This window comes from Ictidomys tridecemlineatus, chromosome 7 (assembly GCF_052094955.1).
Source record: "Ictidomys tridecemlineatus isolate mIctTri1 chromosome 7, mIctTri1.hap1, whole genome shotgun sequence".
NCBI classification, from domain to species: domain Eukaryota; kingdom Metazoa; phylum Chordata; class Mammalia; order Rodentia; family Sciuridae; genus Ictidomys; species Ictidomys tridecemlineatus.
Window position 1 is genome coordinate 15740656 of NC_135483.1, and position 17352 is coordinate 15758007.

The following is a 17352-nucleotide window of genomic DNA, read 5'->3' on the forward strand; positions in this document are numbered from 1 at the left end:
AATACTATATGGGGCAACTGGTCTGGTTTTAAAGAATTAGGTAATGTTAATAAACAAGAAAGTTTTCCCAATATTTCTAAAAATATTTTATATCCTATGTTCTATACGCAGTTGGGGATTTAATTGTGACTACACATTCCCTGAATAGATAGATGTTCAATGTCATCATATTAGAGGTTTGAGTTGCTATATGAAAATACCTATTTATCATTCACCACTGTCTTTGTATTTGTATGTATTCTCTTTAGAATTCATTTGTACCTAAATGAATTCTGCGTTTTATTTATTTTTTAATTTTTAAAATTTTTGGTACTGGGATTGAAATGAGAGGTGCTACATCCCAGTCTTTAAATTTTTGTCTTGAGGTGGATCTTACAGTTACTGAGGGTCTTTTAAGTTTAACTGCAGCTGGCTTCAAACTTGTGATCCTGCTATCCCAGCCTCCCGAGTCTGTGGGAATACAGTCATGTGCCACCATAACTAGCTTGAATTCTGCACTTTAACTTAGTGAATACCCTTGAAGTATGCTTTACAAAATATCCAGGAGTGAGCTCAAATCTCTTCTTCAGAAGAGTGTGGACCTTAAACAGCACTGCTCAGTAGTCATCATCAACACATGGCTCTTCAGTGACATTTTCATTTTGACAGATTAGCAAAGATGGCATTAACCATTGGATGAGTTCTGATAGCTGTCTTTCTAGAAATATGTTTAACTTCCAAGAGCCATAAATTCCCTACAGAGATTTTGTTATGGTACATTACATTAATTCAACAATTCTCAAACTTCTCAGTCTCAGAACGATTTCACATTCTTAAATTTTACTAAGCCCCCCCAAAAGCTTTTGTTTATGTGGGTTGTTTACATTCTTTCAAATCTTTTAATGGCTGAGTGAATAGAAGTATGCTGAATTATCACATCTGTTTCTGTAGTCAGTCTGTTGCACATCATGCAGCCTCTGGGAAAATCTCACTCACTGTCACATAATGAGAGTGAAAAAAGACAAATAGAATTTTAGTATTATTGTGAAAATAGTTTCAACCTCACATACCTCGTAGGAGTTCCTGGACTACACTTGGAGAACTGTTTTGAATTAATCGACATTACTGAGTTACTGATATAGCTGATCACTGATTTATGTTAACAGGATTCTAAATTCACAGATCTTTAGTTATTCAGTCTTTTATAATATATGATCTGTGACCTCAAGGAACTCAAGGTCTATCAGAGACTGACATCTGAGTGCACTGTATTAGGGAGGAGTGACAAATTTTCCTGTGGACTGTGTGTGTAGAACAGTCAGGTGTCATTCTACACGATCTTCCCAGCTGATTTTTTTTTTTTTAAAGAAAGAGTGAGAGAGAGGGAGAGAGTGGGAGAGAGAGAGAGAATTTTAATATTTATTTTTTAGTATTTGGCGGACACAACATCTTAGATTGTATGTGGTGCTGAGGATCGAACCTGGGCCGCACGCATGCTAGGCGAGCGCGCTACGGCTTGAGCCACATCCCCAGCCCCCCAGCTGAATTTTAAAGGAATGTGGGTACAGGATGATAAAAGGAAAAGGCATTTTGCTGCGAAGAAGTAGTAGGAAGGAGTGTTTGGGAAAACTGTTGATGCCCTGATAAAATCAGCTTATTTCTCGTCTTTCTATTTCAGTTTATGATTACGGGTGGAGATCTGCAAGACAGTAAAGCTGCACTGAATCTGGCACAAACAAATGGTATCCTAATGTTCTTTTACCAGTAAAAATATACAAATTAAGTAATTTTGAAGAAGTCTTTCTGAGAAGTTCTTCAGGAATAGCACAATGATCATGACCTTAGAAATAGTCGGAAAAAGGGTTGATTTCAATGAGACATGATAAACATGACAAATTCAGAGTATTCATTGGTAAATCAGATGTTTGATAAACCCTCTCATAATAATTAATAAAGATAGTTCTAATATTTAAAATTTCAGTTGCTTTTTTAAAAAATCTGGATCTCTGAAGGATTTGTTTAATAAGTATTTATTTTGTGAACTAGACAATGTGTAAGACCCCAGGAGTGCAAATAACAATATAATATATATAATTATTCATATTATCACTTTATGTCCAAACATTTTATACTTTTAAAAAATCTTAAAAGTTTTGGAATTGATTTTTTAAGGGACTCCTAGTTACATAAAACACCTCATTTATCTGGGATTCATTTATTTACTTGGATTTTGCATGTCTAATTTGCTAGATAACCCAGAAATTAGATAGTCTACATAATTTCTTAAAATACAAGTTTTTCCTTTATGCATAAATGTTATTAAAAGCATTTTTTAAAAAAACAATCTTTCGGGGCTGGGGTTTTAGCTCAGTGGCAGAGCACTTGCCTTGCATGTGTGCGGCACTGGATTCAGGCCTCAGAACCACATAAAAATAAATAAATAAAACCAAAGATATTGTGTCCATATATAAATAAAAAATATTTGAAAAAAACCCCAATCTTTCTAAAATACACACTTTTTTTTTCAGGATACACTGACATTTATTTAGTAACTAAGGACATAAAAATAATCATCTTCCCAGGAATTCTGTGGGTACATAAGAATATTTTCTTTCATTCTTTTGTTCTCAAACAGATATGCTTTCAGAAGTTCTCCCCAGTTATTCCCTATTAACCCCTCCCAGTCCTTTCAAAGTACTTTGTGTCCTCACACATTTGGAATCTGATGCTTCCTTTTATCTGTAGACATCTGCATGAGAACCTGAAGGAGGCTCCACCCTCTCTGCAGGTTCAGATGAGGTACCTGTTAAAACCCTCAAACCCATCTTTGACTTCTCATTTGTGTTCCATAGGATTAAAGCTGTCAAAGCCAATAGTTAAGTTTTGTTGTTTTCTTTTTTTTTCTTTAATTTTTAATATGTGGTATCATGGATTGAATTCAGGGTGCTTAACCACTGAGCCACATCCCCAGCTCTTTTGGGTTTTATTTTGAGACAGGGTCTCACTAAATTGCTTAGGCCCTCACTAAATTTTTGAGGCTGGCCTTGAACTTGCGATCCTCCTGTCTTAGCCTCCCCAATTACTGGGATTACAGGTATACACCACCAGAACCAGGTGTTTTTTATTAGAATAACAAATTCTCCATTTTACCTTTTTGAGTCACCTCTGCAATTAACCTTTTTAAGGAGAATATATTTTAACTGTTATATTAAATAAAGGAATTATGATAGTCATGTGAACACTGAATATAAAAGATAAATAAAATTAGATGACAGCATTTCTTTTTGTTTTAGATGATAACATTTCAAGAAATTATTTCACTTTTCATTATGTAATGCTCAATAAATACCAAGCTTTGGAAAGAGTTGAATTAATTATTTTATTAACACAGAAAAGCAATTTTCATATTCATGTCCCACTTTGTTAAGGTTTCCTGCAAATTCTTACATGATTAACATAATGCAATTCTGGTAGTTAAAACAGTATATGACTAAAAAAAAAGTTGAAACTTTTTGTTCTCTTATATTTACATATTAAATATGAATGTGAAATGATTTTGAAAATAATCCTAAGACATTACTTTGTGTTAGATATGTTTTTCAGCACAGTTGGATGTCATCCTACAAGATGTGGAGAATTTGAAAAGAATAATCCTGACATTTACTTAATGGAATTGCTAAATCTTGCTGAAAACAATAAGGGGAAGGTTGTAGCAGTAGGGGAATGTGGACTTGGTAAGTGCAAGCCAGCCACTTAGATGACTTTGAAAATAGCAGATTTGTTCTGTGAAGTCCTAAGTAATTATTCTTTTTTATCTTTTAAAGATTTTGATCGACTACAATTTTGTTCCAGAGATACCCAGCTCAAGTAAGGAAATTTAATGATATTCGTAATAATTGTAAAATACTAGTAGTGATGTTTTTAAAATAACTTATGAATTGAGCACATAGTTAGATTAGGCCTCAGGATGTTTTTGTTTTTCCCTGTGTATATCAAAAGATAAATAAAACAAATTCCATGCATATAATTCATAAGGGATATAATTGATTAACCAATTTTATTTGTTAGAAATAAGGGATGAATTTACAAGACTTTTTTGTTGTTTTTCATTTGTTTAACAGATGGATCATGCATGAACCATTCCAATGGAGAGAATGAAATTCAGTTGTGGGGGACATGATTTAAGGGCAAAGGATATTAAAAAGGGATTAAAAGATCAATCACCAAAGCAAGAAGAGCATATATTACTCTTGCTGGGCTTTGGATATTGTTAGCTGGGAACAGTGAGAACCGTTTCATAGGAGCCATGTTGAGAACTATAGCTCCTAAGAAAACTCCACAGCTCACAGGCCTCAAGGACTTCCTGTAATGCGAATTTGCAGCTTTTAATTGGAGGTCCTATCGAATGTTGGGTCAGTTATATAGGTTGAAAATAAGAATTAGGTCAAGTTTTAATTTAAAACATGAGCACTTCAAAAACATCTTAATTATCGAGATACTAAAACATTAGAATGAACTTCTAAAGGAGGTTAACTTAATTATTCATTCATATAACAAATATTTATGGAGTTATGGAATACATGCCAGCAACTGCTGGGAACTCAAAGAATACAAAAATATGAATAAAAGTATACTAGCTGTTACTAACAACCTTTAAGAATAAACAACCTCTGTCCACCTTATTTTTTTTTCTTTTTGCAGTATTGGGGAATCAAACTCAAGGCCTCACACATGCTAGGCAAGTGCTATACCACTGAGCTTTGCCCCCAGCTCCATACCTTAGTTTCTGATATATAAAGGAGAATTTGGCTCAGATTCTTTCTTAAGATAACATCCACTTTTTTTTTTTGTTGTTGTTGTTGTTTGGTTTTGGTACCAGGGGCATTTAACCACTGAGCCACATCCCTAGCCCTTTTTATTTATTTATCTTTATAAATAAATAAGTTGCTGAGGGTCTTGCTAAATTGCTGAAGCTGACTTTGAACTTTCAGTCCTCCTGCCTATCATAATATTTAATAATGAATACTTGTTGTCATGTGATTTTAATTAAGCCAATAACTTTATGGCCTGAAGCTGTTTTTCATTTTATACATGCCAAAAATATGTTACTGAGTCCCCTGCCTGTTGCTTTGCTTTAAAGTGGAATCTTGATCTGTTCATTGTAGTTGAAAACCACTGCAGTAAGGAGCAGGTTTATTAGTGGAGTCAGTCATAACTTAAGATTCGAATCTCCCAAATTTCTTAAGTCTGACATCTATAGCCAAGTGGAGTAGGTTGAGTTAGAGTGAAGTCCTATGGCCACATACTTCTTTCAGGCCTCTTTTTTATATATAACCCTTTCAGAGTTGTGCAATTTGTGGTATACCATTTGCTGTGTTTCCAGGGACACACACAAGGCCACCAGCAGTGTTACTAGAGCTCTGAGCCTCTTCTGAATATCATGTTGTCAACTCACTTCACCTTAAGAGTTCACAGATGGATAGTTTCTTAGGTTATTCCTCCACATTAGTTTTGGGCCAGATTGAGATTTATGAATCACAGACTGTATCACAACAAGCAAGGGCAGTTGCATAGTTCCCCCAAGATTTCTTGCTGGTACATATTTTACTTATAGATGAGTTAAAGCTATTTCTAAAATGCAACTTAAATACTTGAAACTCAACTTGGGGGTTAAATGAAAACAATGATAATATCAATTCTATTTTAGTGTTCTGAAGAGACTTAAATCATCAGAGCAAGATTAGAACTAAAACAATGTGTATAGCACAATATAGTTTATGCTTTAACTCCTGTGCCAGTTGTTCAGGTGTTAATCTAGTGTAGAAAGTTAGACCTCTGATAATTCAGTAAATGATTACTGAGAGCCTCCCCAGTATGATAGAAATAAGACTTGGTCCTCATGTTTTCATAGACAAGAGAGGACATAAGTAATTATAAATGGCTGGCTAGTGCTATCAGAAAGCGATGTACACAGCAGAGAGGACTAACTTTTCTAGGAGAGTCAGGAAAGTCTTCAGTAAAGTAGATAGCATGTAGTCTAGGCCCTTTTTGGAGAGAATAAACTAAGGATAAACTAAAATAGGTGGAAATTTGGTAAGATTGGCAGTTTAACTTGAGATTTTTGAAAAAAAATTAATTATAAAACACTAAATGACTTAGTGATGAAAGATACAGCAGTAATAATCATGTTTGGATTGTTAAGGAAACAAAACCCCATGCCCCGTCCTGTCTGCAGCCTGTGCTCACACAGCACTATGCTTGTTCCAGCACTCAGCACAGTGCATTGGTAATGTTTGTTCTGTGCTAGACAGACTTGTGTCCTGAGTGGCTTCAGTGGCACTTTAAATCTTGCTCCTGTTGTAGTTCCCTTGCACTTAGCATAGCGCTCTTGGCATAGCAAGTGCTTGGTAACTGGTAGGTGAAAGTTTGAGGAGGAAGGCTCTTTCTGATTCCTATAGGGGAACATGGGACAAAGTCTTGTAATTCAGCTTTTGCCATTGAGTTTATTCTTAGAAGAATTTAGGTTTTGCTTTGTGTTTTCATACCATCTGAAACAACATCTGATTTATTTTTGCTTTCTTTTTGTTTTTAAATAAAAATGTCAGGAAAAAAAGAAGAGAAAAATAGAAAGTAAATTAACGTATTGAAATAGAAGACAAGACAAATTAAGGTACAATAGTTAAAGCATCTGAAAAATAACAGCATCAATAACATAGTGCTAAAAGTATGATTATTTGAATCAGCAAGTCTTGGGTATGTTTTAAAGTTGCTGTTGGTGGTTATATATCCCTTTGTACATCTTAATTTTCCTCATCCTCAAAATGAGAATAATGCTGCTTATCTTTTTAAACATATGACATGTAAAAGCTAATAGTGGCATGCCTGGCACAGAGTAAGGACTTAATAAATTGTGGCTTTTGTTATATTATTAGAAACATTGCCATTCTAAATGAAAACATTTGTTATACTTTTTGCTTAGGGTATCTTTGAGTCATCCCCTGTACTTAACCGTTTCTGTAACCTGTGCTACACTCTTTCCTTGTTCCTTGTTAGAGCTCCTTTCTCTTGAGTAGGAGCAATTTGATCTGGACAGTTTTCTTGAGGCTTTAAAATGTTAACACTGTGAAGATCTTTAAAAAAATAATAATAATGAGATGAGATGGACATGACTATAACCCCAGTGACTCCAGAGACAAAAGTCAGGCTGATGGCAAGTTAAAGGCCAGCCTCAATAATTCATTGAGACCCTGGCTCAAAATAGAAAGGGCTTAGTGGTAGAGAGCCCCTGGATTCAATCCCTAGTACCCACCGTCCCAAAACCAGATATCAGACAAGATTTCAAAATGATCCTTTGGGTATTTAGGGGACCCTAGAGATGAGAGGTTGAGGCCATTGGCCAGTTTAGAGATAGATTTCCAGCTTGTGTTAAGGTGTACCTGTGTCACTTGCTGGGCTTTTCAATGGCTTCAGTTCTGGTAAATAACAGCCTCCACTGCTAAGCTGACCTTTCAAGCCCTTGTCTTTAGATGGTATTGACCCTGAACTGTAAGAAACAGTGATCCAATCTGAAATCTAATCACAGCTTCACTCAAAGGACCAAACTTAAATAAAGAATGGTTTTCATTTATGAACTGAAATCATAAGTAAATCAGGCAGAGATGCCAATTCCTGCCCCACAACTTATGTCATTGTTTCAAGTTAGCATGGTAATTTTCTTCCTTTAAAGACAATTATCATTTGATATTGCATACAAATTATCCTTGATTTTATCATTAGTATTTATTTTTTTACCACATGCCCTCTAATGATACTAGATGGCTTAAACTCAGGGACCTTTCTTTTCTCCAAATACGTAAAATTGTGGTCATGAGCTTTTTTGTTTTCATAAATCATCCTTTTGCCTACCTCATGATAGAAAGCTAATTTCTAAACCAACCATTAGATTCTGTAAATTTGTGCCTTAGTCATGTGACTTAGTTCATGGATCTGTAGGGTTGGGTAGCCTAGAGTGGTTAGCACAAAGTAGTCTGGTGGTCAGCCAGCCCCACTGGTAGGGGGCCTGCAGCCTCCTGTTCTTCTCTACCACTAATACCTGCTCTGGGTCTGGATCTTATGGATTATGGGATGTTTGTTTCATCTGCTGGGATTTGGTTGAGACACTAGTTTAAAAGTAGTTCTTCAGGGGAACATCTGCCATCACACTAATTATAAAGCATACATCTCTTCTAACAATCATTAGTAAAATGCTACCTGCTTACTAAGCAGTTATGATGGAAAACCTAACAGTTCTGAAAATAAATTTTTAATCCCAGAAACTGTAGTTTCCCTTTCCAGAAAATGTGTTATAAGAAGCCCTCTGCTAAGCCTGATATGTTTTAATGGCTGAATTCACTGTTTTAGAGCTATCATTTCTAGAGAATAAAATTCCTTATTTAAAAAAATCATTTGACAATAGTCCTTCTCTTGCTAAAATAAAATTTTTAATAGGAAAATATTTTGTGTTATGCAGATACTTTGAAAAACAATTTGAACTGTCAGAAAAAACAAAATTACCAATGTTTCTTCATTGTCGAAACTCACATACTGAGTTTTTAGGTGAGTTAAAAATAAACTCATTTAGAATTTAAGAATTGTTCAAAAATCAAGATAATTCCTATAAGTTCTTTCTATTTTTAATTCACAGACATAATGAAAAGAAATAGAGATCGGTGTGTAGGTGGGGTGGTAAGTATAGAATTGTTGTCTTTAATTTATGATATACAAAAACATCTTGGTTAATAAGGGTGGCTTATAAAGTAATTCAGATGTCAGTTCTACACCCATTATTTGAAAGACATGTAAGTTTACTAGTGGATTTATGGGTCAGATGTAGGAAACACAGAAACCACACTGTTTCAATTATACTTTCTTTGTTCAATGTACAAGAATGAGTATAAAATTCTATTCACAGGAAAACCCCATGAATTTACTTCTACACATTCTGATGCTACGCATGATATTCTTTTTCTGTCTCTTCCATTAGCCATTCATGAATGTTCTTCAGTTTAAATTTTGAGAAACTTATATATTTGTATAATATCTTAAAATATTTACTATTAGTTTCAGATTTGTTTTCTTAATTTCTGATTAATTGTATTTATTTACTATTATGACTCTGATCTATAGACTCATTTTCCTTTCTATAATTTATATTTCACTTGAAATAGTGCTCCCATATGGACATTTCAGTCACTGATTTTCAGACATTTCCCATAAATAACATCTGACTATCACCTAGTTCAGGAATCAATGACAGTGATTTTTATTTTTAGTCTTTTCAAATCATGGACTCTTTTTGAGAATTCACTTTAGAAAAATGTTCAGATATATAGATTTTCAAATACAATTTCAGGAGAGTCTCAGTGACTCTCTAGCAAATAAATAAATAAATAAATAAACCATTATTCCAGGTATAATAAAATCAGTTTATTGTGCCAACCAAGGGGAGAGGAAATAGCCCTGAGCACCCATTATGTATGGGTGCCTGTCTTTTGAGTTTCATGTGCATTTTCTCAGTGTTTAGCCTTTGCCTCATTTTTTTGTACCATTTGTTATATGTATGTATTCTATATTGCTTTGGAGTTAACGTTACTGTGTACATTTCTCTGTAATTTATTGACTCTCTAACTTATCCTTTTGGAACTGTACCTGGGAATTGAGAGGTTTTAATGCCCTTTGCATAGCCAGTGGTATTTATTATGGCCTGCAGACTCTACCTTTCTCCCATTTTCTTTATTTCTAAGTAAGCTTTTACTTGGATGATTCTATAATAGTTTTAAAAAATTAACACCACCACCAACAAATCCAATGTAAATGTTTGATTTTTAGTAAAAAAGAAATTACCAAAGAATTAACTAATTTTTCTAAAATGGTTTATGAAGAGTCACATTTAAAATTATTTTGCCATTAATTGAGGTTGTGTTTTCTAGTCGACTAAAAATGTGAGGGAAAGAATAATCCCTTTATGGAGAGCTGTGTAACAAATTTTTTAATTATTGGGAGATGTTAGCCATAGTATGTTTCAGATTCTCTGGACTCAGCAGTTACGTGACATCATCTTGTTTGCAAAGGAAGTGCTGTTGTTACTTGTTATTATTGATTACATAAATATACCTGAAGAATGAAAAACTACATGTGAACCCCTATGTCTTTAAAGGTGAAAAATACCATCTCATTTCTTTTTGCCTGCTAAGTCAATATTATTGACTGTGTAACAATTTACATTTTTAAAGCTTACCTCTTTATAGAACTTCTTAAAACTTGCCTCTTAAATTTTTTTCTATTCTAGAAAAAATATACTCAAAACAGAAAAATTCAGTGTTTTCAATAGTGGTATGACATTTCCAAGCTTGAAAACATGACTGCCCTTCTATGGTGATACTGGTGCAGACACCAACACAGCACTCTAGAGAGAAATCCTAGCCAGCTAATCCCTTGCCGTATCACTGGAGATGACAATAGGTTGTAATTGTGAAACCTTAGTGAAAATTAAAATTGTAGGGGCTACCACATTTGAAACCCTATGATCTCTAAACCTTACATGCATCTATTATTTTTGCTTAGGAAGTCTTAGTGTTATGTAGAATTTTAAAGAATAATTATAATAAAATTATGCCTGTATGTCCCTAGGTGCATTCATTTGATGGTACCAAGGAAGCAGCAGCTGCTCTGATTGACTTGGATCTTTATATAGGGTTTAATGGTTGGTACGTTCTTAAGGTTTTTTGTTTGTTTTAACCTTTATGTTAAGCATGTTTCTTAAATTGTTTTACAATGAATTGCTGATATTTATTTTTTATTAAAGTATGTGTGTTTTTCATTGATCCTGGCCCAAGAATTTTAGTATTTATGTAAGAAACGGAACAGTACTATTTACCATTACAAGTGAAAGCCTGAAAGTCTTAGACTTCTACTCTGTTCTAATAATAGAAACAGTCTGCCGAAATCAGCAACTAGCTTTTTCTAACAATCCAATTTATTCCCAAGTCATTTTATCTATTTAAAATGTATGGTTTACAGCATTGTATAGACATATATATGTCATGTCTGATCATGGGAGAAAGGTTATTCTTTGACAATCATTTATATATCTCTGTAGGCTAAGAAACCAGGCTTAAATAAGTTAAGAAACAGGTATAAAGTTACTCCCAAGTGTAAGAACCTGTGCCCTCTGGCTTCTGGCTCTGTGACCTTTCTGCTGTAACCCCACACTAAACCTCAAACACCAATGCAGTCACTGGCATAGCTTGGGCCTGGGCTGGTTTTGTGTCAGATGTATAAGAGCTTCCGCCAGGATCTTTTCACAGGATGTCAGTGTAGCTTATTAAAATAAATCACAGTATAGTACAAGACTCGCTTTCCCTCTTCAGTGTTTCTTTCCAATGTCACTTTTCTGATTAAATAATTTAAAATCTTTGGGAATAGAATAATGGAATTACTTATTTACTATAGAGTTCAGTATATAAATGTTCTAGATGCCTCTTTCACATTTTGGGGTGTGTGTGGGGTCAGGTAACAGGGATTGAACTCAGGGGCACTGGGCCACTGAGCCACATCCCCAGCTCTATTTTGTATTTCATTCAGAGACAGGATCTCACTGAGTTACTTAGCACCTTGCTTAGCTGAGGCTAGCTTTGAACTCTGTCCTCCTGCTTCAGCCTCCTGAGCTACTGGGATTACAGGCATGTGCCACTGTGCCCAGTCTTATATTTAAATTCATGGTTTGGTTTAATTTATAAATTAATATTTAAAGGAATACATGCATAGTGATTAAAAAGTCAAGTAGGACTAAAGACTTATAAGCAACTATCACAAACCCCACCCAGCATGCCCCAGCCTCTAAGTCAGCTCTTCCAGAGCAACCACTTCGCTGTATGTCACAGTATTTCCAGATTATGTGCATCTACTCTTATCTTCTGATTCATCCCCTTTGCCTATTTTCTCATTATAAGCACTGGAATTCTTATATCCCGCACTAACTCCACCTCCATTATTCCTTCCATTGTAGTTATTTCAGAATTTTTGAGTTTATGCATATTCAATGTTTTCATTATGTCTTTATATACATTTTGACTGCTGATCCATTTGGTGTACCACTTTTATTTTTCTGAAGTAACTTTTCTTGGTTTTCTTCAAAATTTGAAGCCCTCTAATACTTGCCACAGTTCTACAAAATGTTTTTATCTATTGTTTCTCCATGAGGAAATCTATCTAGATAATCTGATAGCTCCATTAGTTCCATACCCTGCTCTTTTTGTTTCAATTTAGACTAGTGTCTTGTCTGATAGCACTCCTATTTTGAGGCCCCAAATATTACTTGTTTTGGTGGTCTAAATCCTTTGTTTCCTAAGAAAGTTTTCATGAGAAGTAAAGTTTTTGAGATTTTTGCATGTTTTAAAATGAACTTACTGTATTCTTAAAAGTTTTCCTGCATAGCAAATGAAACTACCAACTTTTGGTTGGTAGTTTTCCTGGGCATGAAATTCTACATGAGAAATCATTTTCACTGAGAACTTACATTGTTTGATCAGTAGGTTCTAGTTGATAGTGAACAGTTAGTTGATATATTGATTCCCAGTGTCTTCTTGGGAACTTGTTTTTCCTTTGGAAGATTTTAGTTATGCCTGGTATTATAGAATTTCACAAAGATGTGTTTTGATGTTCTTATTTTGTTTTCTGGTCCCTCTTTATGCTGTTCTCTTACTGGCCCCTTCCAGCTGGAGGCTTATATCAGTCCTGGAGAATTTTCTTCATATTTTTTTTAGTATCCCAGATTGATGTCTGATATTCTTTTTATTCTACAATTTCCATCTGTATTTCTGCTTTTTTTTTTTATAAAAAGTGCTTTATTTTCAACCTTTTAAAAATTAAATATTTCTTTTTGTTTTCAGTCTTTGAAAGCTTTTTAAAATACCAGTCTTAACAGATGCAGTGAGTTCTCATCTCTAAAGATATGAATTATAGTTGAAAATTGTTTGATTGCTTTTATTTCTTCCTTTGTTCTCTCATCATTGGGGCTTTCTTCAATGGCATTTCTTCGTTGTCTATTAAAAAAAAAAAATAGCTGCTTGGAAGTGCTGTAGGAGACAGTCCATCAGTTGGGAGGCTCAGATGGCGAACTGACTTTGCCACTAGGGATTCCCAAATACCATTTTATAGAGATCTTTTTCTGGTTGGTTCATTTCTCCAAAAAGGGATCCTCTGGCCTCTGCTGGAAAAGTGGGGTAGGGACTGACAACCGTACCTGACACTGTCCTGGAGCAAGATGGGATTAGAGGTCTCCCCACAGCAGTCAGTCTTCATTTCAGCCCACCTCACCCCTGCACTCTACTCATTTGTGCTTACTGTTCTCTGATGCGCTCTCTGATTTAGGTTTCCTCCTTCCTCAACCATAGATAAGTAATCTGGGAGCCCCATCATTTCTTTACCCAGACTTTTCAAACAACTCTTATTTCTATCCCCTGCTTTATCCTAGCTTTCTATATCTCATTCTCAGGTTCTTAGAAATGTGGTTTGCTTTTTTTTAATGTGTCTCTCTGCAGACACATAACTTTTAAAAGCATTTAAACATGTCATTTATCATTTCTCCATGTGCTTTCTATGTTGTGGTTCAAGGTTAACAAATATTTACTAGTTTTGATTTCTTGTCCCCTCCTCCCCTACCTCCTCCTTTCTGTTCACTAAAAGAATAGAAAAAGAACAAATGTTTATTGATTTTACCAAAGATTACTGTTTTATTTTCCTTGTTCTTTTGGATGAGATGACTTTCAAGAGGTAGTAAAAAAGATCAGTGGTTTCCAGGGTTAAGAAGGGTGTGTGGAAGGGATAATAGGCAGAGCACAGAGGGTTTTTAGACAGTGAAACTACTCCAGATGAAATTATGATATATCTATGTTGTTTGTCCAAACCCACAGAATGTATATCATCAAGAGCGAACCATAATGTCAATTGTGGGCTTATGGGCCATGATGTTGTTTTGATGTGGGCTCATTAATTCTAACAGATGTACCACTGTATTGTGGATTTTTAGAGTGTGGTTGGCTGTGTTTACACGGGGGCATGAGATGTTACCTAGAATGTCTACCTTCTGCTCAGTTTGGCTATGAACATACAACTGTTCTAAAAATGATTTAATATTATAATTATTTTAAAATACAAGGACAGTATTATTCGTCATCAAATTATATCGTAAACCATCCCAAACCTCACTGCAAATTGCACTCAGATCCACAATCATTGGTCTTGGATCATTTGGAATTTGGCTGCCACAGGTTGCATTTTCCTTCTGGGCACCCAGGCTGAAGAGGTAGCAACTCCTCAGTGTATGTTTACTTATCATGCCATCCAGATGACAAAAAGGTACATTGCCTATGGTCATCTCCTCACATTGGCCTAAAGCATGTCTTGAAGCCATGGACAGATTCAGAGTGGAGTTCGTCCTTTTTATAAGAAACCATGGCAAGAGTACAGATACCTAATTCTGTTAAAGGATGCTGAAGAATTAGGAGCAGTAATCCAGTGTCTCAGGGGCTGAAAATGAAAGTTAATAAAATGAAAGTTAACTGCCTTATGAACACCTCTCAATTATGCAAATAAATTTTTTAAAAAGTTAAGCTTTTACTTAGACTGATAAAGAAAAACTATTGAAAAATCAATTGATAAACCTGAAAAAATATCCTTTCTAAAGGCAGATCTAGTTGAAATGATTTAAATTTGGATTCTGTGAAGAATCTGAGTGTACATATACAAAAATTTCAAAAGTACATTGAAAATAAATTTGTTACAGGGTTTTGGTTTTTAAAAATTTAAATGTTTATAATATGAAAAAGTCACTAAATGCTACCTTTAAAGTAAATATACACTATTTTTTTTAGCTCACTGAAAACTGAGGCTAATTTGGAAGTCTTGAAGTCAATACCTAGTGAAAAGTTAATGATTGAAACTGGTAAGTTGATATTTTCATATTAAACCATACTTACTACCCTCCAGAAAATAGCTAGAGAAGGAAATGTGACTTCAACATCACTGCTAAATATCCTAAAATAGCATGCTGAGCTTCAACAGTTATACTTCCCCAAAGATTTTATTTTAATTGGTGAAGAATGCAAGTGGTTTTTATTTTCAATTTTAGAAATTTGGCTAAGCTTGAAAACTTCAAAAACACAAATAAGTGGGGGGTATGTATGTGTCAGGATCCATGATAACCAAAGAGGTTGTAATTATATGAATATTTAATTAAATAAGGAATCTAACTCAGGACTTCATCCAGAGTTTCAAGTTAAATCAAAAAATTGGGACAGGCGTTGTAGCTCAATGGTTGAGCATTTGCCTTACATGTGTGAGGCACTGGGTTTGATCCTCAGCACTACATGAAAAAAATATATTTTTTAGAGTAAAATAAAGATATTGTGTCCATCTACAACTAAATATATAAATATATAAGTAATTACCTAAGTAATTCTTTTAAAAACATTAACAAATGTCTTATTTATAATGTCTACTTCTACCACATTTTTAAAGTAAACTGAGAAAACTTGTATAAGATTTTAGAATCTATTTAAAATAAAAGAGATAAAAGCTAAAATTTATCTAAATGTTGTGGCTCAAGGTTTTTTTTACCTTGCCTTTAAAGTTCAGATAGAGCCACTCTGGAGAAATTACTTTTATTTCCTTGGGATGTCGTGAAATGAGAAGATTTCATTAAAAGTACAATATTTGTAAAATATGTAACCTATTATAATGATCAAAGTAGTATTCACGGCCAGTTTCACATTCAGAAGTGGCACTATAGAAATTTATCTCAAATGTTTTCATGTTAGAATTGTATTTCTTTTAGGTTTAAATCTTTTGTTAAAGCATGTATAATTTTACAATATTTGTTAGGTTAAGGTCTTTTGTTAAATATAACATAAAAGTGAGTCTTAATGTTTAAAATGCAATTTGGGATTTTATCTTGTGCTTTTCTTAGAACTGTTTTCAGATGCATTAATTTCACTGCTTTGAAGCTAATTCATGGCTTGTTACTTAAAAGGTTTTGTATTTGTTTAATAATGTTCCATAAGAAAACAATTTTTAAAAAGTAAACCCTTTAACAGACACTTCTTTACCTAACTCTAGATGCACCTTGGTGTGGAGTCAAAAATACACATGCTGGATCAAAATATGTAAAAACTTCATTTCCTACAAAAAAGAAATGGGAAAATGGGCATTGTTTAAAAGATAGAAATGAACCCTGTCATATAATGTAAGTGTTTTGCTGTTATGGTCTTTAAAAATTATTGACAATAACCACCAAATGCCACTTACAAAATGAACTCAAGGAACAAAATTCAAAGTTTCATAAAATCCAAGTCAAGTTCAGGTCAGTCTTTAACTAACATACACCACAATGGTACATGTTAGAAATAATGAATCTGCAGTGACACATCTTCATGACCCAAAGTTAAAGTTCAGGTCAAAGGTCATTTTAATAGTGATTTGGAGGAATCTGAATTTGTACCTATTGCTGTTAGCTCCTATATTCACTTTCTCTCAATTCAGTGACTTTTAATTTAGCAATGAAGAAATCTAATTGGTCACCTATCGTTTTGTAGGACCTTAAAAACTATTCATATCACCTTACCTTGTTTATTCTTATGTAACTTCATTGCTGCTGTTTGTAATCAGTTAGCCTTAGCAGACCTTTTTTAAATGATACTTGCATTTTAAATGATTTGACCACCTTAGGAAATCACACATTTCTTTAAGCCTTAGAACAAAATGATAAATGAAAGAATTTCCTTTTCCCAATCAAAAAAATTTAACAAGGGGGGCAGAACTTCATAGTGTATTTCCTAAAATGTAGTAACTTGAGTCATTTTATTATAATTTTTTTTTTTTTAGCACATGAAAATACTCGTGTCAAAAGCTACAGTGAATCTTATAACAAACTAGGAAAGCTAGTTTATCGTGTTAATGGGCACATATCGAATTTAACTGGGACCAGAGACATAGCAACTGTCTGCCTTGAAAAGAACTAGGAGTGCTTTAAGGTGACATTTCAGTTGTTTACTTAGCATAACTGGGAGTTAGACCAGTCAAAGACAAACACCTTGAGCAAAGGCAGACACAGAAAAGACTTGGCTGATCTACAGCAAGGAGCCTAGTGTGGGAATAAGTAGGATGCATGGATTAGGTAGAAGGCAGCAGAATGAGGCTGGATTGTCCAGCTCTTTATGACAACCTTAGATTTGACTTTATCAGGACCCAAAGGATTTCAAACAGGAGAATGGCATGATTTGAAGGCATCATTAGTAATCAGTGTGGGGAAGGACAGGAAAAGAGATAGGTAGTAGG

At 34.3% G+C, this 17352-nt stretch overlaps 1 protein-coding gene across 5 annotated transcripts in view; it reads left to right on the plus strand.

The window, feature by feature from the left end:
- Tatdn1 (TatD DNase domain containing 1) overlaps positions 1-17352 on the plus strand; it is a 33129-nt gene that overhangs the window by 14467 nt on the left and 1310 nt on the right. For 3 of the 5 annotated variants that reach the window (XM_005316171.4, XM_021724316.3, XM_078016726.1), the window contains 8 exons: positions 1658-1721; positions 3570-3713; positions 3804-3846; positions 8489-8574; positions 8663-8703; positions 10648-10724; positions 14892-14962; positions 16135-16261. In XM_005316171.4, the coding sequence (XP_005316228.1) occupies positions 1658-1721; positions 3570-3713; positions 3804-3846; positions 8489-8574; positions 8663-8703; positions 10648-10724; positions 14892-14962; positions 16135-16261 (653 nt within the window). Of the gene's footprint in view, positions 1-1657; positions 1722-3569; positions 3714-3803; positions 3847-6584; positions 6650-8488; positions 8575-8662; positions 8704-10647; positions 10725-14891; positions 14963-16134; positions 16262-17352 lie in introns of those variants that run through there. The other 2 variants (XR_005737715.2, XM_021724323.3) reach the window with 2 other exon arrangements.